The 24,528-nt window shown below is 36.3% G+C and overlaps 1 protein-coding gene across 1 annotated transcript in view; it reads right to left on the minus strand.

The window, feature by feature from the left end:
- MYOM2 (myomesin 2) overlaps positions 1 to 24,528 on the minus strand; it is a 70,234-nt gene that overhangs the window by 27,784 nt on the left and 17,922 nt on the right. The window contains exons 9-18 of the mRNA XM_031061421.1: positions 21,304 to 21,465; positions 19,244 to 19,385; positions 17,407 to 17,606; positions 16,657 to 16,710; positions 13,989 to 14,116; positions 10,848 to 11,031; positions 7,485 to 7,659; positions 6,030 to 6,151; positions 3,670 to 3,857; positions 1,073 to 1,199 (exon numbers count right to left, since the gene is read on the minus strand). Coding sequence (XP_030917281.1) covers positions 1,073 to 1,199; positions 3,670 to 3,857; positions 6,030 to 6,151; positions 7,485 to 7,659; positions 10,848 to 11,031; positions 13,989 to 14,116; positions 16,657 to 16,710; positions 17,407 to 17,606; positions 19,244 to 19,385; positions 21,304 to 21,465 — 1,482 coding nt within the window. The remainder of the gene's footprint in view (positions 1 to 1,072; positions 1,200 to 3,669; positions 3,858 to 6,029; positions 6,152 to 7,484; positions 7,660 to 10,847; positions 11,032 to 13,988; positions 14,117 to 16,656; positions 16,711 to 17,406; positions 17,607 to 19,243; positions 19,386 to 21,303; positions 21,466 to 24,528) is intronic.

Here is a 24,528-nt window from a genome sequence, read left to right on the forward strand (position 1 = left end):
TCTTTATCTGTCATTTAAAATGAAGGATAATTTTCACTTCTTTACACACTGCATAATTTCAATTTTGTTTTGAAAAAACTGTAGAGAGCATAAATTGTAGCTAATTTCTTTAAGCAAAATAATTGTTCAAATGATGATGCATTTACACTAAATATCACAAGATTATAAGAAAATGTAATTAAAGTGAGTAAAGGTCAGGAGATTAACCCTTTTACTATCAACATTTTGGTCATGTCATTAAATCCATATGGTAAGATTTCTGAATTCTGAAGAATTTAACTAGAAAACATAAAGACAAACACCTTTTCAGCAAAGAATATGGGCATATAAAGGAACTACTTGGAACTTAATAATGTAGTTTTTGTTTTAGAGGGCAAAAAGAGAGGGATTTGTAAGCAGGTTAATGACCTGCAGAAATTAGAGTTACAGGTGCTCTACTCAGCATTGAAAAATACTTATTTGGAGTAGGGTTTCCAGTTTGTGCACTGCCACTACTACTGTAGGTTTGTTAGCACATTTTTCTAACACCTGGCTAATAACAATCTCTGAGGCAACACCTAGGTACAATCCAGGGGAAACACACCTACATGGGCACGCTATTGGAGAATATAAGGCTAGCTGTGCCACTTGTCTCTACGTCAAGAAACAGAAGAAACAGACCCCTCTCATGTGTTATTTATGACCGAAAGCTAATGTAGTTTTGGAGTCTGAAACTCCAGGAATATTCTTAACAGACTGCTTTTATGGTGCAGAGATATTGTACAGTGTGAGGTGGAGCTTGTAGGGCTTCAAGAGGTAATAGAGATACAAACATAGACCAACATTCTTCTGAGCTGGTGAGAGCAGGGAAAGAAAGGGACATTCAACAAGCTAAGGAAAGGTCATCTGTTCCCCAGGAAAGAGATGTCATCATTGGAGGTGTGGCCGTAACTTTTAACACATCTCAGAAGCAAGGGCAATCTCAACAGGAACTATGGAAGGAATTAAGCAAAATATATCCTGCAGAGTTTGGCTGGAACTCCATGGCTGTGTTTTAAGGACTTTGAGATTCATGAAGAACTAATATACTTACCAGGTTCTGGCATAGTCCAGGCTTTACACTTAAAATGCTCACTGGGATCTGAAGGTTGACCTATTCCAACCAGATTTGCAGCAGCAACTTTGAATTCATAGAAGGCATCTTCAGTCAAATCCTCTACCTTTTTTCATTTGAGAAAACAATTCAATATATCAAAAGCCATGATTTATATTCATTTAATAAACGCTTGGTTATAAACATTAGTTAATTGATTATCAGGCCTTACTGCTGTGCTGAAGGGTCTAATTTGAAGACTTTACTCTTGAACCAAACACACTGGTGAGTTCTGTATTATATGTTCACGTTTCAGTCACATAATCCTCAGAATAACAGCACTCATATTTTGGCATGAAAAGTTGTAAGAGTTCAGAGCAAAGATTCAAGGAGCCCAGTCAATGAATGACCACTAGCAGATACTTACAGGGGAGTGTTCTAAAATTAAATACCTTCCTGCATTGCTTCTGAATGGCTGTTCATAAGCCACTCACTTAAGCAAGAGTTAATTTTGTGTTTTGCTTAAAAAGGTCACAAAGGACTGACCTAGGAAGAAAAGGAAATTATAGGAAAATAAAAGAAAAAACAATTAGTTCCACAATGTTCTGATATGACTCCAGGAAAGAGTCTCTCAGTAGTATTTTGTGGCTTCTGTGAATCTTTCTCTTGATGTTCCTACCATTACAAAGTGAGAAAGTAAGCACTGGTACTGGGATGAGCAGAATTCATAATAATCCTCTGCAAACATCCCTGGTAAATGAACTCTGATTTATCTAATGAGCCCATCCCCACACCAGCATCTCAGATTTTGAGATCAAAGTAGAGGACTAAAAGGCATGAATGTCTTGATATCCAGAACACCTCACAGCAGCAGCCCTCTTCCATCCTTCTTCTTTCAGAACATCTAAATACAAAAAAACAAGTCTTCTACACCTCATTCGTCTGAATAATTTTCCTGCAGTTATATTTAATCATATGTCTCAAGAGAGACAGCTAAGAGTGGTACTCCTAGTGGAGATACCAAAGAGTTTTAGATTTTTGTGAATAAATAGTTGTTTTTGAAAATGTGAGATAAAAAAGGATTTTGGTGTGATTTTTTTAATGATAAAGAACATGTGATGGTAACAAACATATGGGGTAGCATCAAATACAAGACCAAAGCAAACAAGGTAACACAGAAATAGCAGGCACTAAAATAATTTAGACAAACTTTCCTGAAGACAAGGAGCTATATAGTTTGACCCAAAAGATAGAAAAATAGATCAGTCTGTAAAAATGACTTTGAAATCCCAGGTTATTAAGGGAAAGAATATTTGTGGGGCTCCCATAGAATTATTTTATCAGAGAAGATTAAACCTTTAGTGATTTCCCAGTGCTGTACTGAATATCTCAGGCATTCTCTGTTTGCAGTATGTCATAAAATATTCTGTGCTACTAAAAGCTGTCTTGGTTTTGTTTACCATCAGTATTTCACATTCTAGCCATTCAAACTAATGTACAAAGATGCACCTTTAGGCACAAATACAGTTCCTGGCAGGACTGACACTTAAACACCTAGTTAAATTCCCAGGGTAAGCCCTAATTTACATTACTCATTTATTTACAAATGCATTAAAAATAAAAATATGTGGAAAGCATTGTTTAGCACTGCCCTTTCATGCCTATCCTACCTGTCCTTTTTTATTTCTCACCATCCATGGTCGATCAGCTGTGTCAGAGATGCCACTCATAGAATCAGTCACAAGCACACATGCATCTGAGTATTGCTTCCTGCCTTCTGTGCATGAAACCTTCTTCCTCAGCTCATCTGCATTATTATCTTCTACTTAAGTGTCAAATACCTGCAAGACTTACTTCTGTCCTAAGGTTTACAGGAAATTTGCTGACTTGCAGAAATAAAATTTAAGTATTTGTGAGTAAAATATGATTGTTTAAATTAATTTAAAAACATCACATTGATTGATTACTTGCTATATCCTATCTCTCTAACTTTTCTCTGTGGAAGTTAACATCCAAATTTCCTTATTTTAAGAAACATTACATGAGTTGCAAGTGCAAGCAGAAGTAATTTATTTCAAAACTGTACTCTGTGAAGGAGGTAACAAGACATAATGCTGAGTACATTAATAAACATGCTTTTTCAGCTGAAGGCAGATTTTGAGAGTAAGAACAGAGACAGTTATATTTTTTCTCAACTCATCTCCATTTTGTTTGCAAGTCCTCAGTCCTACAGAGAGCAGTTATCTGTCCTGCTAAATGCTTCCATCCTTTCTCTGTATGTTGTTATAGTGGTGATGTATATAGTGACCATTAATGAAAATAGCTTGGGGAACAGTTTATAGCTCATTCCTCTTATTCCTTGTGAAAAATGTGCTTCACACTTTTCCCTCCAAAATTTACTTATCTCAATGGTCTTATTTGTATTAGAATTTCACAGTAGGGGATGGCAATGATCTTTTAGCCCAGGTGTAACACTGCTGCACTCCGAATGGAAGCACCTAGTTTTGTTGAAGTAATTATTTAAAGAATTTCTCTGTTAAAAAAAGCCAAAGGAAAAAAATTCAACCACAAAAATATAATGAGCAGAAAATACTAACCGTGTAAATCGTCCGGGTAATAAGGGAAGAGTTGACTTCATGCCAGTTTTGATGGTTCGCTTCCCGTTTATCTATATAATAACCAAGGATTGGTGAGCCTCCACTGTATGTTGGTGCTTTCCAGCCAAGGGTCATTGAATGCCCATCACAGTTCAAAAGAGTGATACCATGAGGATATGAAGGACAAGCTACAAGGAAATAAGCAACCTGAGAGTTAGGACAGAGTCTAAAGCACTGTAGTGTAGAAGCTGCTTAGCATTTTTGGTATTGCTTCTGTTTTCTGCAGCATACTGTTCTCAGCTGCACAATGAGAGCAAAGTAATTGTAAAGTTGCTAACCAACATTCATTTTATCACCAGATATAAACATGGAAGGTTTTAAAACATCTGCCTAACATTTTGCCCTCTCAGAAGGTAGCAAGGAAGAATACATGATCTTTGCAGGGAAATAGTAATGCCAGAGTCTCCAAACCAAAAATTATGCTAAAATATTTAAATGGGTCAGAAGACTTCTTCCTAGGAAGAAAAAAAAAAAAAAAGCTGCTCAAGTACTTATGGGATACAGTAAAAATCATCCAGTAAAAAAAAGAGTCTATAAACTTGAATGAAATTAACTCATGTGACTGACTGATCTATGGCCACCACAGTTTTCCTGTACTGTCCTGACATTATATGCTCTATTCAGACTGTGACTGCTTTTTGACCCAGAAAGAAGATATTTAGACTTTCAATAACTTAACCTAGGTTGAGGAAGAAAAGTAATGTCCTTCATGAGGTTCCTTGCATGGGTTTACTCCCTTCTGTAGCAGAAGCAGAAATGTCACCAAGGCACCTTCCTAGGGATGAAGAAAACCCTTTTGCTGAGCTTTTTAATTCCCTCCTACTGGCAAGCACCCCTTGTAGCAAGAAATTTTGCATTTGTCATCCATAATTGAAAGTCTGCCCAAAGATACCCCTTTTTGACACTGGAGTGCTTCAGTCAGTACAGCTAAACACCTGTCCCTAAAGCTGATCTGATACTTTCAGTTGAACTACCAGTATAACTTGAGAGAATGTAACTTACCTCATTCAGAAGAGAATACATTAGTACAGTCCCTGATCTTGTAGCTGTACTAGTGGTCACCATGAAAACCAATAGCAATCAGCAGAGCTGCCCTTTCATAGTTTTTTTTTCAGATATGGTGCTATACTCAGAGGTCACAAAATGTGGCCTTTGTATTTACTGCCACTTCTTGGTAAATAAGAATGACTGTAGCAAATTTCTGTAAATAATCTTAAAGTAATACCTGTAAATAATCTTAAAGTAATACTACAGAAAGATTCTGGCCATGCTAATGCTAGGTCATCTATAAATAGTCCTGCTAAATTCCTGTAAAGGCTACAAAAATGGATAAAAGCTGTCCACATCCCATAAGTGTGTGTAAGATCCACGTGCTCTGTGTTTGATGATATACCCCATGCAACCCTCATCTCCAAAGCACACAGTGACAAATAGGTGCAAGTGCATTTACAACATTGTGGTGATAGATGTGCAAGTGTCCATGCACCACCTACCAATATGAGACACACTTCCTCCTAAAAAAAGTCAAATAGAGTAACTTTGTCAGTAATATACAAATTTACTTTCTATTGACTACACTGAATTATAAATCTTTTAGAGAATTATTTCTCACAAATATGTCTACTGGTTTTCTCCAAAAGGTTGAGGGCACTCTGCTGGGGAAAATGGATTCCATTAAAAATTTTTTCAGTGTGGAGCTGACACTGTCCCTTAATTCAAATTGAACCATGATAGCCCAGACCTGTGTATTCTTTGTTGCAAATACTAATTTAACCCTTCACTCAACATGGACCGTTCCCACTGAAGGCTGCACAACTGACCTTACACAGAAATTTTGTTTGTGGGACACCAGAGGAGGTAGACTGTGCTCCAACCTGGAGCAAACAAAGGGGATTTTCTGTTTGGTTAAGTTACACAGTAATAACTTACTGGAACTCTTCTAAATGGAGCAGATACCGTGCTAAAATGTTTTGCACCACTCTAGGTCACTCAGAAACTAATTGTCTAACTTACTCAGTACTTAAATTTCTTTGATACAGCCTAGGAGTAAAAGGCAACTGGGCCATTAAAGTTCATCTTACCCAATATTTCTAACAGTCTTTATAAATAACTTTTTTTTTTATAAAACAATGTATTTTCTTTAGAATAGCCACATGCCAGAGAATAGACATTCATTAAACAGATGCACATGATGGCTGCAAGGTATATCATTATAGTAAATCAGTCCAAAGGAGGTGATTGCTGAAGATATGTCACTCATTTGGGAAAGAAGAAGCTGAGTTGCACAGAATCACACTTACTAAGGGCTGCCTGCACTGTTACAGCCTCCGACTCCTGTGAGTTTTCACTCAATCCTAAAGCATTCACAGCTTTCACACGGAAGACATATTGCTCTCCAGTTTCCAAACCATGAACAACAAACCTGGGTTAAAAAAGACAGCATCACATATTAGTGTATATTTTACAGAAATCATTCTATGCTGTAACATTATATTGTTGTATTAATTAAAAAGCTCAACTTCATGAGTGCTTCACAAAGGAAAATATTTCCAAGAGGGAAACCACAATAAAAGGCATGATGTAGTACAATATAACTGGAAGGGACACTGTAGCAAAAATCACAGTACTCATTAGATTGTTAGTACTGATCTGGCAGGTGAAGTCAGATAAAATATATTATATTCCCTCTGAGCTTTGTCTTGCTAAATTCTAATCTATTCTGGGAAAGAACTGTATTTTTCACTGTAGTTTTATCGTCATTGTCAAAAATAGTTTTCAGTTTTGATCTGAGTTTCTTAGGTAATTACTGTACTAAATAAAATACTCAGAGCTATGCTATTGCAATATATGGTCAAGTATGAAGAAATGAAATTTTTTTTCTTATTTTTGTGCTTTCTCAACCCCCTTCGACCAAGAATTAATCTCTATTGTTTTTTAATCAAATTTCTTGACTACTTGAAAAAAGGACTCATCAGAATACAAAGTCATTCAGCTAATGACTGTCATAATACACTAAACAATATGACGTGCTTGTTATAGAAAATACAAACTAAAATTCTAATTTTTGCATTTGGTGATTGATTCCAATAAGAATAATTATGATTTTCACAGAGGAAATTGCTTGAAGAATCTCATAATGAAGTTTGATATCTTCAGGAGGGAGTAAGAAATCATCAGAAATTGAAACAGTGCTAGTGTCATGACAAGGGAATCAGAAACAGGGTCCACTGTTCTTTATCCAGAGATGTAACAGATCAGGGAGCTCTGATGTTTCTGGAATGGGACACTTGGCTTTCCTGCACAATAGTGTCAGCTGCCAAAGCACTTTTGCCACCATATTTATAGCAGAAATGGCCTGACCTTTTGCTCTGTTATTCGTGGACTGTGATAAAGCTTTAGAATTCCCCCTCCTTTCTCATACTCTTCCTCATCAGGTCTATTTACCCCACAACATAACTCATACTTTAAAAGGGCATATTTTGCACTTTCTCATGTCCAAGACACTCAGAATGTTTCTAGAGTTTGCTTTTAAAACTCAAAGTCATGGAATATAAAAATGTATGGAAAAAAAATCAAAAGGTGAAGAGAATTGCTCTGCAATTTGGAAATCTTGGCTCTGAGAGTCTGCAGACTGTTTTTCTTCCCATTCACTCAACATTCTCCTTCAATTATAATCCTATGGCTTAGCACATAAATTGCCATAAAAATATCCTGCAGTTTTCAAACTTCCCAAAATACAGGAACATTATCAATACCTGTTATATTTAATAGGTTTATGGTTACTGGGTTCCCAGTGGTTTGATCCCACCACAGAATACTCAATGTAGTAGCCATATAAATCCTCTTCATGTTTTGGTTTATCCCATTGAACTACAACGGATGTTTTTGTATTCCTTGTGGCCACCACCTGACCAGGTGCAGATGGTAAAACTGAGAAAAAGAAATAAAACATATACATATTAGAAAATACATAAAAATAAAAGTTATTTGAACTAGATGAAACACTGTATAATTTGATCATATTTAATCACTACAGCTGTAACTACTCCTACCATGTTAATATGATATGTATTTTAATATATTTCTTTAAATCTGGATACCTATATGTGTGTGTGTATACAAATATACTTTTTTCTATTTTTTTCTCAGAATGCTATGTGAGGTTCCTTACCTATATTATTTTATACAGGTTTTATGATAGCCAATTATAGGACCACAAATTTTCAAATATGAGTGTGAAACTCAAATATAAGTTTCATATTTTCAAATATGAAAATCTTCACTCACTAATTTCTCTCTCAAATAAGAGGTTGATGTATAGCCTATGTCCCTTTAGCATTACTGTGCCAGTAAGAAATGCACATAAACTATATCATGAGGATTAAGAAATACTGTCTTACAGTTAAGTAATGATAGCCCCAATTCCAAAAATATGAGCTTTTCAGGATAACTTTAAGCATATATTTGAATGCCAAAAGTTTATCTAAAAGTAGCTAGATGAATGTCATAGAAGCATAGGAACACTGGTTGGAAGGGATCTTTGAGGATCACTTAGTCCCTCTACCCCATCACTGAGAGTGGGATCCTCACCAACACTAAACTAGTGTGTCAGTCACTGATTTGTACAAGTCTTGAAACCTTCTGGCAATGGAGATTTCACAAGTTACCTGCACAACCTTTTCCAGCACTGCACTCTTGCCCGCTGCACCTCTCTCATTAAAAGAGTATGTCTAGAATGAATTTACTAAGCTACAATTTTTGGCTCTTGCCTCTATTTGTCATTTGACAATGCTGAGAAGTTTGACACCATCATCTTTGTAAGTTTTAAACTAAATAAACACCTCTCTAATCCTTCACATTCTCTAATCCCTTGGCCATACAGAAGACCTCTCCAATTTACAACCATCCCTCTTGACTAAGGAAGCCAGAACTGAGAAACAGCACTCCAGGATCAACCTCAACACCATCAAGAAAAAGAGGATAGAGCTTTCTCCAATCTGTTGACTACAGTTCTCTCAATGTACCGTAGTATGCAGTTTACTTTACGTGCAAAGAAAGTTCATTGTCAGTTTACACCGATCTAAACAGATGAATGAGCATAGATAGAACCAGAAATATTGAGATCCAAATGGAAAAAAAAAATCTTAGTAAGAACAAGCACACAGTCTGTACACTATAAAATATCTATCAGAGCTTTCACAATGCAAGAAACTAGAGCAAGATCTCAGCCTAACACGACAGATTAAGAGAAGCACCCAGTACTTGCCTTTTGAAGATATTTTAGTGTCCTCAGATTGATATTGCAGAGAACTGCAAGCATCATGAAACAAAGGCAGCATGTTTTCCACTTAGTCTTTCAATATTAAAAAAAATTAATACTTACATACTGCTATACGTTATGCAATAAATTTGTAAGATCAAATGGATTCAGTTTGATAAAGGTACCTACATTTATGCTTTTATGTCTATCTACAAGCACATATCCTTCAGCTGCCACTATAGTCAAAGAGATAGGGCTTAACTCAGTCACACAAATTATTTTAGGGCCAGTTTGGACCATCTGTCATTTCTTCATGGTGTTGTCAGATATGACTCGGGAGATAATACCTACAGTCCTCTGAAATGGCAAACTGAAAGCATTTGAAAAGGATGTCTCTTTGGCCAGCTAAACTGAGCCCTCCATCAGTGCTCAGTAGGGTCCTGAAAATTATTCTTTTCACCCCAAAACAAACACTCTACAGCTGGGTGACATGGGGCAACTTATGACAACATCAGTCAGCTTATATTCCAGGCTCCAATTGCCAGAGTCAGAGCAGAAGCATCTACTGCATGTGTAGATACCTACATGGAAACACCTAAATTGAGATTTTAACCTCAAACTCAATACTCTTTACCACTCAATTAAATTGCATCATTTTAAGTATCATTTAGGATGGCCTAGGATGCCCCAACCATTACTTAGTTTCTGCTCATAAGGTACCAACAGTCACTGTGTAATGATTTCTGTCCCCATGAAGGTGCCCCAGTCACCCTTAAGAATATCAAATGACACTAAGTTCAGGCAACTAAAAGGAGCCAAGTGTTTCTGATATATTTTAGCTCAGGTGGCAAACTCTGTCTCTGAAAACAGTGCTGAAGTTTCTCTTTAAAATAGACTCTTCTGCATTGTGCTTAATTTAAAGCTGTGAGTTATGCAGAAGGTGTTGTGTTAACCCCTAAGGGATAGCTTCTTTTCTGTACTAAGTGCAATAAATACAGTGGTTTTCTTCCCTACTATGGGGAATGTTGAATGGTTTAAATAATTTATATGCATTAATGAGACATCAAATCAAGAATATATGAAAGCAAAAGATGCTTTTCTTTGTCATGTAGTCACAGATCAAGCTGAAAGTATGGATTATATTTTTTAAGTATGGTATATCAGATACTGTAAATATTTTGTATATTACTAGAAAGTGTACTAGTAAGATATGTGCACTTAAGGTGACAGTTATTAATACATCAAGCTGTTGTGTGTGGCTTCCGTAAAAGTGCAAAAACAAAACAAATATTTCAAAAACAAGATTAATAGCCACTCCCTAAATTTTCATTTGTATTTTTGAATGTGACCCCAAGATAAACACTTCATTTTCATTTGGAAAATCACCACTGAATATGTAGTTGTATCTTTCCCTGAAGTCTACTCATCTGTATGACAGAGGAACAGTGCACTAGCAGCAATTTGCAACTCAGAATACTAAGAAAGAAATTAAAGGCTACCTTATCTAGATGAAACTGTAGGGAATTAGGAAGTATATAATTACCTGAGCCAGCAAATACAATTATCAAAGTTAGTGATTAACCTATTTTTGATGTCACATTAATAGAACACTAAAGAGTGAATAACTAAAAATAATTTTACTGATTATTGTTTTCAGTACTAAGGCTTGTGATCACTAGGAAAATTCAGGGAAGTCTCTAAAATTTAGCATCTTGGTCTTTTTTAAATCCTTCACAGAACTGAACACAAATAAAGTCAACTACTATTATTATAGTTATACTCTAATGAGAGTTGTCTATTTCCAGTTTGCAAAATATCTATTGTTTTTAACATTAATGTCTTGCAATTAATACCTTACCAATAGTATCTTGTGGTTGAATAGGTTCTGTGATTTCAGATGGATCACTGATGCCATTTTTATTTGCTGACAACACTCGGAAAACATATGGTTTTCCTTCTGCAAGGTCAAACACTGCATAGCGAGGAGATTTTACTGCAACCTGTGCATTGACTCTTTGCCAACTTCCACTGCCAACCATGGACTACAAAAAACAAAAAAACCATGAATCATTTCTGTGAACTGTCAAAAATTGAACATATTGCTGTATTGCATCCTGTCATGAATTTATTTAAGAGCTATGAGAGAAGGATCACTCTCAAATGCCTGACTTAAACATATGCAAATTCTCATTGCTGCTGCATTCTATTACTCTACAAAAAGATCTGAATAGCTCACTGTCTCCTTGCCTGTCTCGACTTCAATACATGCACACTTGTATTGAACATACAGCCAGCCTTCTTTTAGGGCTGTGACTGTCAACTGTGATTGGCCCCAAAGAATTGCTTTCATGTCCTGCAAAACTCACATGAACACCTAAAGGTTTGGAGTCAAGCAAACAAGCCCTAATCCAAACTCTGCAGAAAGGTAGGGAGGGAAATGTTACTTTACTCACAACTTTATTTATTCTGTTGGGTAAGGTCATGTCCCCTAAAAGCATTCATCAAATAAAGTAATTACTTTTGTGTATTCTCAGTGCAGCAGCTGAGCTTATCATCGCCACAAGTGCACATGGAGGAGAGCCAGAAAATCCGTACTCTGAGAGAAGTCTGCTGTCCATTCGATTTCCCACATAAACTGTTGACTCTAACCAAAAATTAGTCATGGAATCATTCAGAAATTTCAGTAAAACCCAAGTACCTAATAAATAGATTGAAGAAAATTTCCTTGGCACATAGATAGGTGCATAGAAATTATATGTTCATAAAATTTTGGAACAGAAAGTCTGGGAGCGAAATCTGATAGACTCTGTGAACTTCTTAGAGGAGGAACAGTGTTTCATGGGTGCTTGGAAACTACCCTGTATATTATGACACCTACAATAGACAAATAATAATAATAATGTAAACAGCTGGAGTCCATACATCAAAATCTTTCTCATAGGTACTGAACCCACCTAGTGTTCTCAACAAAAAAAAAGAAATATAACATCAATTTTTTTCATAATAAAAAGCTGTAAAATATAAAATAAATATTATTTTGCCATATATTTTACTTTTTGCCACGAAAAGCATAAATTTCTTCTTTTCACAAAGAATCAGCATAACATTTTTTTCTGTGGTTTGATTTGATTTATCTGTTAAAAAAGTATTTCAAGAGAACAGAAAATTCATTTCTATTTTGTGTCTCTTGAAAGCTTTACAAATACATTTTTATTCTTCAGGATGGAATCTTCTTTATTTAAAATAAAATAGTTAGAAACTGTTGTAAATTAACAGATGACAGTGGAAAGCAAAAAACAAACATTCACCCATGAACTGACTAAGCTGTTCATAGATATCAGTTATTTGTGCAAAAATATTTTAGATTCAGGTATTAATTAGTACAATGAAGCTCTCTTTTCTAATAATAGCCTTTTAGTCCTCATTCTCACTTTCCTTCAGTAAGTCTCATGTTTAAATGAGACACTTTTTTCCATCATTGTCACTGCTGTGTACTGTTTCTGGAGCTATATAAATTTATTTGTATAAAACAAGCAGATAACGTATCTTTTCCAATTCATTCTTAGAATGAAATTCATCCAGCCAGGTGTAGGTGTCCACTCAATGGAAATCTACCTCTGAGCTTTTTATCTGGGCTATTTCTGCATATTCTGGAACTAATAAGGTGTTTCCATGAGAAGAGCTGGTTCAAAATCTTTACATCAATATTCTTGAAATTTATAGATAAGCAAAGACATATGTAAGTAGGAATAAATGCAAGAAAGGATTATATTTTATTACATAGAAAGAAAAACTAGATACTTTTTTCTATAAAAATTGTCATTACTTCTTTCGAATCTATATGGCAGAGTGGGAGAAATGGTCATGCTTGCTGGAAAATTTAACCAGTGAGTGGTGTTCACTTTATATCAATTTGTTCAACATCCAGCAAGTAATGATGATGAAGAGTGTAGAAATGGCCTATGGAGTTCTTTTGAAGTGGAAGGGTTTTTTGTGTGTCTCAGAGGGAAAAGACAAGCTGGGGGGCTGCAAAATGAGGAATGACATGAACAGGACAGCTGGGGAATAAATTGTGGAGGAATGTGCAGAATTTTAGATGTGCAAAGAAAAAAACTGGCATAGTAAGGGCCTGAGAAAAGGCTGTTACAATATTCATGGTGCAAATTGAATGTGTGGCAGTTTTATGAAGAGGTTTAGCGTATGTGGAATGGTAAGAGGGTGCATGTGCTAGAGGTATAACTCATAAAAACTAAGTATAGCTTGACCTGTGTTTTAGAGGTCAGGTATGAGGCCCATTTTACCTACAAGGAAAACTGTAACAAGTTGCTCCAACCCAATATAATTTAGAAACATGGTTCAGGGGGAGATTTATCTAAATTTTATTCACTCAGGTGGATGAAGAACAAACCTCTCCTACTGTGAACACTGAATTCCCCTTTCAATTCAAAGAGAGGAGGAAGGCAGCCATGAAGAATACCAGGGAGCAGTGAACTTGAGACAGGCATCTGCCTCTTTGCTGACCTTACAGGAGATAAACTGGAAATGTCAGTGTATAGTAGATGCTGCCATTAGCCTGCATGAAGTCAGGATCAAATTTTGAGTTACTGTTTATTCCTTGCTCTATCACAAAACTAACAGAAACTTCCCTTTTTTACAGAGAGATTGAAAACTTACAATTGTGCCTGTAGGATTGTGAAAACTATAGATGTTTCTTTTATTTATTTTCTTTTTTAACTGCTACATACATAATTATTTGTTCCCATTTAGACAGCTGTAAGAAAATAGCATAGGGGAATCCTTTTCTCTGGTCCTTGAATTTCAATGCTCATTAAAACTTGCAGTAAGACATTTGATTATCCATGCTTCTCTAATATCCCACTTCCAAATCCTGGTAGACCACAGTTTTATTGCTCATTCTGCAGTTCTGAAAATGGTTTGAGTGTAACTGCCCACAGCAATAAAGCACCTTTCCACAGAACACCACTGTACATTGCAGTACCTTCTCAATGAAATACGTCAGTGGCTCCCTGCCACGGGGAACAGGTGGATCCCAGCTGAGTACAACATATGTTTTGCTGATTTCTGAAGCATGTACATTGGTGGGAGGGCCTGGAATCTGAACATCCCCTGTAAGATTAATAAATGTAGCAAGTGTTAAACAGCAGATTAACTCCTGGATCAGCATTCAGGGTACAGCTCATCTTTCTGATTCAACTTTCCCACCCTGCACTGCAATGCTCAGCTATTAGGGGTTGTGATATCATCTGTGCAGTTCACCTGATCACTCCAATTAAATTTTGATAAATAAAACTTCAGTATTAATAGCTAGTTACTTACTCTTTCAGTAAAGGTCAATTGTGCTCTCTGAAACTCTTGTGCATTTGTCACACTTTTTTCTTTGATCACATTTGAATTACTTCAATCTCCTAGTAAAAAGCTTACTTACTGTATGCAAACATTTTTTGATCAAAGACAGAAATCTAAAGAGTTATTATGAGAAATTAGAATTTTAAAAAATAGCTGGAAGGGAAGTACAATCAGAGGAGAAGCTTTACAACAAGGAGGAAAGCAGGAAAAGGAGGAGAATCTATCAGCAATATATCCTATAACATAATGGTATTATCAGCTGTATAGTCTAAAGCACTTCTAAAATCTGTGAATCAGAGACATAAAAATATGTCACCAGCCCTCTGATGGCTCCACTACATAGTGTGGCCTGATCAAACCCCTCTCCCCACTCACTTTGCAGAGTAACCAGCAGTGTTAGAGCCAACCCGCCTACCCTGGGCCAGGTAGGAAGAATTCAGCTCAGCCTTTCATGGTCCTGCTCGCTGATTGCAACACGAGCAAAAGCTGGTTCTGCTATCCAAGGGATTACAACGGGGTAAAACAGCACCAGATGGGAGAGTGACCTGTGATGGTCCTGTGATTGACCTCTACACAGACACAGCTACACAGCCCTGAACAAGCTTTACCTTGGTAGTAGGTCAGAAGTAGCAACTCAGCAGACACCTAAAAATTTTATCTTTATGGCTTGTGATAGAAAAATAAAAAAATCTTTGTTTTGAAGGTATTTTTTTTACTTCTCAGGCTAAGAAAAGAGCATATATCCTCTAAAGGTTTGTCTTTAAAAAAGAGAAAAATATTTCAGTAATGATCTCTAAATCATGGCAGTGATATTTTAATCTATTATACATATCTGTAGAACGAACCAGACTCAAAATGTACACTAATACTACTTCATCACATATAGTTACCAAATCAAAAACAAACATTTTTTAAAGCAAACTGACATAGCCAATGAAAATTCATTTCTCACAATGCTTTCTATATTTGATTTCCTACAAATCTATTTTTTTCTTTCAGAGAGATACATGAATCAGCTGAGTTTAAAATGAAATTGATGACATATAGTCAAGAAAATTAAAATAATCCTTCACAGCATTAAGAAAAAAGGCTTCCAAGTGATTTCCAGTAACAAAATCTCAACGTTTTCTTTCATTCTTGAAAAAACAAAAGCTTCCATACTTTGTAATGACATACCATGGTGGTACAGAATGGTTGCCAGAATAGCCTGCACTAAAAAGGAAAACCATTTGTGATCTGTAAGATTGCTCTTTCAGAAATAGTCTTTGATCTTGCAGATGAAAGTAGTGATCTACATAAAGAGTGATATTTCAATATTCATACTCTATTAAATATGAATATCCATGTGACAGAAATCCAAATATCATTACTTATGACTATTCTAGAGTGGCCATTTACTGGACCTGATCATTCTAAGGCAATCCTGAGAGCAGAAGAATGATCTGTGAAGACAAACAAGACAATTACAATCTGATATTGTGACGTGCCTCTGATCCTGTAATACCCATATCAATTAATTTAGGGTACTATTATAAAAATAGAGAAACTTCATCTGTCTTGTCCATGCACTGGGAAAGCCATTTAATGTCTGATTCTCCTTCAAACCACATTTGTTCTCAGGCACTTTTTTTTTTAATTTTGATCCAATATAGTTAATAATTTTAACAGTTTAAGTGTAAAGAAGGTCATTATTCAAGTATAAAAGCCAAATCATTCCATAGAGAAACAACCAAAACCAGAAAAAAATCAAACTTTATCTCAAAGGTTGTCAGGGATTTCTCCAATTCTCCTGAGGAAAAACATTACTTAGGCTATAATTTTAACCTTAAGAATAACCTCCGTATTCAGGTAGATATATATTATTTAAAGAATTGAGATAGATTGTGCAAGTTTTTTATGAGAATGGCAGTAACTTGCTCAAACAGTCAAAATCAGTCTAAAAAAACTATACTTAGCTCCCAGAAAGCTAGAAAGAGGGGAAAATGGGCAATCAAATGCCCAATCAAATGGGCAAATAAATGTTCAGCCATTTAAGTCAGCTTAGCGCTAGTAAAAGCAAAAAGGTGAGAAAATGGTGTTGACATATAAAAGTTTTGCTGTTGAGAGTGTGATGTTCTCCATCTTTTTAGACCTCACTCCTCACTTGTGTTCTTTCAACCTTGCAAGTCACAATGTGGCTTTATTTCTTAATATAGAGACTTTATCACTAGATGGATTTCTTTTCAAGTTATGTTTCTAGCTATGATGCAAAATTCCTGGAGAATAAGCAGATGTAGTGAAATTGCAGAAATGCTACATACCTTCAAGGTCATCCTTACTGATCACAATCTTTCTCCCTTCATCCACATGAACAACTGTTAATCAAAATATTCAATTAGTTTCTCAAACTAGTTCAATATATTTGCAGATTTTACAAATTATTGTTTGTCACGTATTCAAAAACCTGTATACCTGTGTTTCTATAATGTTGTTATTAAATCTTTCCCCATATAGAGTCAACTTGAAGTCATATACTGGTTTATTCACTTTCATAGGAAAACAGGGCTGGATAAGACAGTACTATTCAAAGATGTGCTAAAAAGCAAGAGTCATAGTCACAGTAGATGGATTTGAGGCAGATTACTAATCAATTGTGTCATGAAGTTCACTTTTGTTATAGGACTTGATCATAAAGCATGCACACATACATAAAACATATGTAAAGGAAATCTGAGCATATTCGGCTCAGATTTTACCAGCAACACTGGGGCAGTGCTTTAAGGTATACATAATTGCTTTAATTCCCCTCTGACAAAAAGGACGACATGAAACAGAAGGTGTGCAAGTACATGATATACAGAATCTGCACAGGGGTTTAGGACAAGGCTAAAACATTAAAACTACTCCCCAGGGCAAGCTGGCTTACTCTATTCATGGAGAAGCTCTCATAATGCTACTTTGCAGTCTGTAGTGAGATATTCGATCAAAGGAAGAAATAAACTCTTCTCCTTAGGTTAACTGGGCAAACAGAATCTTAATTTATTTTTTTTAAGAAGCCTTGAATAACCTACTTTGTGTTCTCTCCAGGTCAAGGGGGTCAAGCGCTGCAACTGGTTCGGAGGCTCGAGAAGGCCGGCTAATGCCGGCACTGTTCACTGCCCTCACACGGAATACGTAAGACCGTCCCTCTTGAAGACCAGTCACAGGATACTTGCAGACTTTTACAGGAGCATCATTGCACTGGACCCAGTTCTCCAGACCTACTTCACATCTTGGAATAGCAGAAGACAGCCTTTGTTAGTATCACTTCACAATAAATATGCCCCATGCTACCCACACCAGGTCAGAACCACAGAAGTCACCTTTGCTAGGCTGAGGAGCTAAACCATATACCTCATTAATGAAAGTCACACACTTTATACACTCTTCTCTGGTCAGAGATCCAATCCCCACTCTGTTCACATTTTTTTCATAATGCAAAGGTCATTTTTCTTCCACGGTTTTCGGCCTTTTCAAATCTATCTGCTTCCCTTCTGTTTGGTGCTTTTCCTTGCCATGTAAAGAATAAATTATTCACTTTCATTTTTAATATTCATCTCCACAGAACATGATGAATTTGCAAGATTCACCTAATGATTTTCATTTCTTCTTTGTCATATTTTCAAGTAAACTTCTTTGCATCTTTCCCTCCCAAAATGACTGGGCCACAGAGTATAGGAGTCATCAAGAAGAAGAGTGATATTCTCATACTGACTCCTTTGTGTGTACATATACACATATACATATGTGTACATATACAGTTTGTGTCCTACTAATAGAAACTTTTGTGTAGAAGACTCTCTGTTGCCCTGACTGTACCAGAAAAAAGTCATGTCATGATCAAGAGCTCCTTGGCACTGCAGTGATACAAGCAAAGTGTCAAATGGCACATCTGACTAGATTATACACAATATAGGTGAAATACTCCTAAGATCTATGTACTGCATAAATTGGATATAGATGGTAGACTCCCCAGGTCTCAAGTTAATTTCCTCATACTGACTGCCACTCATAAACCTCTATTTTTCAAGTTATTCCCAGACAGTTACCTTTGAATTACACCAAATGACAGGGAAGCAAATAGCAATGAGCTGCAAATGTTGCTTTTAAGCGCAGAGCTGTATACATTATGAAATCATTTCAGAAAGGCTTTGCTGACTGACAGCTTCAGACACTAAGGATCAGATGATCTGCTCTGGCTACAAGGAGCAAGCATTCACTTCAGTCAAAGAGCAAAACATAAAAGACAGTGCTTGGATCCTCTGCTCACCAGCTGCCTGCACTGAGCTGAACCCTCAGCAAAGTGCAAAGCTCACTGAGGGACAGAAGACTGCCAGTCTGATTTAAACTGCCAACTCCCAGGAGTCCAGGCCTTGAGCTCCTGATGTACTACATTTAAGAAAGAAATAAAAACATAATGTAATAACTCCTAGGTTTCAGCTTTTGCAGTATAGAGATTAAAGAGGCTAAATCTAATTCAAGATGCCCATAGATTCTAGTTTTTATGAATTAAATACTGTCAGGGCTCATTCTCTGATGTGCCCACATCCATACTATTGAACGTTTTAAGTTTATGATAAAATGTGTCTGCCTGCAAATATTACTTGGAATGGCCTCCAGCCCCTGCTAATTCCCAGACTGTGCCCAGAATTGCCTGTGAAAGTACTAAATCATCTGGGCCAAAAGTTTGCCAGGGAACAATCTCATAATTTAACACAGTGTGTAACTGAGTTCCAGTACCAAGTGTCTGTAAAAATATATCCAAAGAACACACACACAATTAAAAGGATATAATGGTATTTTTTTCTCTTCAGTATAAACATATTTCTGAAAATTAACAAAATCAAATAAATGCTAATATTTACATACTTGTCAACAAAATATCCAATAACAGGGCTCTCACTGGTTGTATTCGGTGGTTTCCAGGTAACAATAACATAGTCTCTGTTAGCATCATGGCATTTAACATCCATCGGTGCCCCTGGTGCTCCTGCGATCAATGCATCAGCATCTGGACCACAAATTCAAATAAATTGGTTTTGACCCCAACTCCTCTGATGTACATCAAAAAGTCAAAGGGAATACTTTCAGTTCATTGTGCTACTTGTTTATATGAATGGAAGCCCAAACATTTCATGATGTACTAATTCACTGCAATAATGATTCAGGACCATAATGTCTATATTTTTATACAGACAAAATGTTCAAGGATATTTTTGAGAACAGAAAAGCTTTTTAGGAACCAAACACGTCATGTTTTTCATGAGAATTAAAAGCTTAACCCACCCATGCGTTTTTGATGCTCCCTCACACTGAAAGCTGTGACTCAATGTGTTACCAATCAGACCAAGGTACTCAATAAAAACATGTTGATCAGGGAAAAAAAAATCTCTTAAAGAACGAAAAATTTGCAAACTTCTGGAACAATTATAATGCTATGTTTTATTTATAGTCCTAAATATGACCTTTAAGACACTCTTTTGTGGCTTCATTTTTAAAGATATTGACTAATCTGGACCCACAACTCCTAACGAAATCTCTTAACAGGTAAAGTTCTCTCCCTTCAAAGGAAGACTTCTATAACAAAAAAATACCCTGTAAAGAGTCTAAATTTATAGAGTCTAATCCCAGTCAGTTGTGAAGTAGTTTGTGCTCTGTATCAGATCGCAGCCTTCATGAAAAAGGGCAAGAGAATGGCCAACAGACAACACTAGAGACTCCAGAGGACATAGCACAAGGCCAGGGTCCTGGCCATGCAAAAGCATCAAATATACTATAAAATGGACAAGAGAGATGCCTAAAATTTACCCATCACTACAAAAAAAACCTTCTAAGAAAGTTTTTGTATATTAGTGGGTGTTTTTCACCTGAATAATGTCTTTTGTGGAATGTAACCTGGACAGAAATAGCTTTAGCAAATTGATCTCATTTTCCTAATGAGATCAGGATGCCAGAGTGGCTTGTTCAAGGCATACTGCAAAGCTGATGAAGCTCTTGCACTACTCCTGTGAGGAAGCTGGATTTCAAACCTCTGAAAAAGACATTCACTACCTCTACCCCACACAAACTGTCTCGATGACACTCCCACAAGGCACATATGCTCTAATATGTTTCCAAGAAGAACAAGATTTAAAATTAATACAGCTACAGTGGCCTCAGTGGGGCTGTTCCAGTTTGCCCACATCAAGGATGTTGTCCAATGTATTTAAGAGAGTGAGAGAACTGCTCAACCCGTAATATTTTTATCTTTCAATGAAGAAATATAAAACTGAATACTAAGTTCTGCTCACAGGTACATGCAGAAGTTCATTTTTACTTCACTGAGAGCTGTGTACGGAAATGTGATGAAAAATTCTGACCTTTATTCTATTTTAAAACATTTACCTCCTTTTATCTATGTCCTTTGTGAAAACTGTATTTCTTCAGTCAGCTAGTTTCTTACTTTGTTTCTTTTCTCTGTTAATGACATGACTATGACTGGTATAGTGGTGGGAATATTTCTTTTGCCTTCTCCTGCATGTATCCCTAAGACCAGGCACAAGATACAAGAATGCCCAACAAGGCTCATTCCCAATGTCCAATCTCTAAAGCCAAAACCATTACAGCGAGAACTGATTGTATGCAAAGATGTTTATTTCCTACCAGGAAAGGAGGTGAAAAATAAAGAAATAAGTTGTTTCTTCACAAGTATGGTTTCTCTGGTTCTCCAGGAAACAAAATGTCCTCAGGAGCATGCTCTTCTTGAAGCTCCCCATTCCTGTAAGGTGACTGGTTTTTAGTACAGACTACTATATACAAATGAAATGACTATGAAATTCCACAGGGCTAAATTTCTTTCATACTTCAGTTATTATGTGGGATTTTTTTCATAAAACTAAACTGTATAATGTTTTTTTAATTTCTCCTCATGAACCAGATTAAAAGTTTACCTCTTACAAACAGGTATGCACTGCATTCACTGATTCCACCTCTTGAAACCATGCGCAGGGTATATAAACCTTCATCATCTTTGTTCAGATGAGTAAAGGAAAGAGCTGCCTGGCCTTCTCCAAAATACAGCTGTGTCCACTTGGAGTCCTTTAGCAGCACATCTGGAAGAGAAGACCCATCAGACATGTTACTGTGCTGCTAGAACAACCTGCATCCTAGTGAAGTTCTCTGCCAACCAGGGACACAAACTAATATTTATGCCAGTTTTATTCAGAATTATAGTGCTTTGGATGCCATGAAAACTCTACAGAGAGTAACTTGCATCTCTCTGAAATTATTTGATCGATGACTTTCAGAGAACATGAGGTCTAGTAATACACTATGCAGTGCCAACCACAAAATTCCCATCACTATTCTTTTTAATACACTGAGAGACAAAAATGTTACTCACATTTAGAAATACTAACATGAAAACCTGCCATACCCTATAATGAATGCAGGGTGGGACCTTGTTTCATTTTTAATGAGTTTTGCCTGCTGTTCAGGTCAAATGCCAGTTTACTCAATTTTTTCTTCCAAATTTAAAAAAACAGATTTCAATTTAATCTGAAAACTGCTATAAATATACACCAAACTTTGACCTTCAAGGCATGCCTGTTGAGGATTGAATTAAATTAAATTTAAACCTCTCAAAGAGTGAGAGGTGGTGACCCATGATTAATGCACATTAATCTGATTACCTAGTGAAAAAAGTGAACAGGATGCTTTATGCTAGGCAAGGAGCTTTCTCATGTCATCCTTTTAAAGAACTGATTGGATTATTTTTGATTTTTAACTCCCTAAGGCCAATCACATACAAATTTATTGTAATCAATGCAGCAGAACTGTATTTAAAAGATCTGAATATCTATGAATGTTCATTATTCTACAGCTTAAATAGATTTTGGAGCTGACACTCAAACATTTGCAAAGGAATCAGTGTTCTCACCTACTAGCTGAGTTTCATAAGCAAGTATAAAACATGACACACATTCCAATAACAAAGCATGTGCGAGACACAAGCTACTAAATCTTACAGCAGTAAATTGAACAATCAGCTAAGCATGTAGTAGTTTTATGAGAAGCACACAAACTAAATTCAATCACATTCCTTCCCATGAGATCCTTACCTAGAAAACCTGAGTGTCCCCTTTCTGTCATGCCTGCCACAATGGTACTCAGACTTGTGTAGAGAGACATGATGTACTTTAAATTAAATCAGAAAATATCTTCACCTAGAAACTTTAACCAATGCATGAGCTCTGCAGAAAATCCTAAGCATAAAAATATTGATTAACCAGCATCTCTGAAAAGCTGGTCACTTATTTAGACTGAAAGTTTCAGTGGATTGGTAGCCACCATTGTTTGAGTATATAGAAATTGTAGGCAAGTCTGTAATGCTACTAAGGCCAGAATCACCCCTTTCCATTCTTTAAGTGTACCTGACAGCAGAAATGGAGGAGGCAGTTGTGTTTGGTAAGGGCAGAAAAACTTCTCTTCCCCACACAAGGCCAAAGATTCACCAGAAATTAACAGAAGCCTGCTTTTTTTTAATGCAGTCTGGATGAATGACTTTGTAGGCAAGACAATTAGAAAAAAAGGTTGGACATGTTTAAAAGTTCTAATAGAACAAGTATCCATCAGCCTGCCGCCACAATAATATCACAAATACAAGTTCTCACTCTTCACAGCCTATTCATGTGTTGTACTCTGTTATTTTTCCCAGAATTTACTTGCAGAAGACTAATCCTCAGAAGCAGTGTGTCTCAAACCTCATATGCTGTTTATAATGTGTAAGATAATTTTCCTAATACATGACTTTGATTAAAATTCATACAAAGAGCGGGGAACTACTATATACTGGAATTTATTTTCATCATGTATTTTTTGTTCTGCTGAAATTTTAGCTAGATTCTTCACTCCATGATTTTTCCTTCTGAAATCAATTATTTTATTCTAGATTACAATATAAACGGCTGCAGAATGCTGGTACATAAGGCTTTATAGCGTTTATATTACATTAGAGATCAATAATGGAAAATTCCTATTATCAGCTGAAATCATGTCCAGATTAGATATACATTCCTGAGGCATTATTTTGATTTTGTTCTTTCAGTATCTTGACTGATTCTTTCAGTATCTTAAATTGTTCTAAGTGGGCCGTGAATAATAGACATCATATTCATGTTTGTGAAATCCCAAATCAATTCAGAGGATTTCACTGAGCTGACTTATACGCCCCTAGGAGTCTACTAGATACCCTCAATAAGGCTCACTAGTGTGAACATTATTTATACTAGATAAACACATACCTCTCCTGTGTATAATTATACGTAAATCATACATATCCATCTCAGGGCTTCAGTTGCTATTATTTGATTAACACAAACTCAAAAATTTTAGGAAGAGTACTATTAGAATACATGAAATAGAAGCCTCTCTGAGTCCCTCAGAGAGAGAAAGGAAGGCAGTGATTGAATTGGAACCTTTAGAGAAACTGGAATATATTAAGCCACACAGACATGAAGTAGGAGTGTAAGTTTCAGTTTTAAGTGAGTAGAAATATATCTTAAGTGCCTTAAGAGACTGTGTTAGCTAGTAAAAAGCCCTGAAGCCTAGTTTAAAGTTCAGAAGTGTTACCTTTCAGAAAATTAATTTAGCTCCAGACATAAGGAAAACATAGCAGAACATTGCTTGTAATTCTAGATAGAACAGATAGAACAGATTTGCATGAACAGATAGAACTACGTGTGTAGATTTTGTGTAAGAACTGACACACATTAGAACTAAGCTTGGATAGGTGTAGGAAGAATGCTTTAGAATCGTGTTTTTAGTTGATTGGATGATTTATGAATAAAATCCCCCTATACTGGGATGCAAAGGAGGTGGTAGTAATTTCTGCTAGCTGCTACTGCTTCTGCTGCTTCTGCTGCTTCTGCTTGGAACATTGGGACTGCTATGCCAGAATGCTTTTAGCACAGACTTGGATACTCTCAACTCTTCGCCTTCGAGGCTGATGTATTCATGCAATAAACAACTTCACAACAACTGCTCCTGTCTCTTCGAAGACCCAAGACCAACTCATAATTCAACAGAGTACCGTCTTAATGCAAGAGTAGAATTAAGTATTACCTCTCTAAAGAACCAGAATGCCTAAAGCAATGAGGTTGGACAAGTTATAACTT

Source organism: Geospiza fortis, unplaced genomic scaffold, assembly GCF_000277835.1.
Source record: "Geospiza fortis unplaced genomic scaffold, GeoFor_1.0 scaffold56, whole genome shotgun sequence".
Taxonomy (NCBI): Eukaryota; Metazoa; Chordata; class Aves; order Passeriformes; family Thraupidae; genus Geospiza; species Geospiza fortis.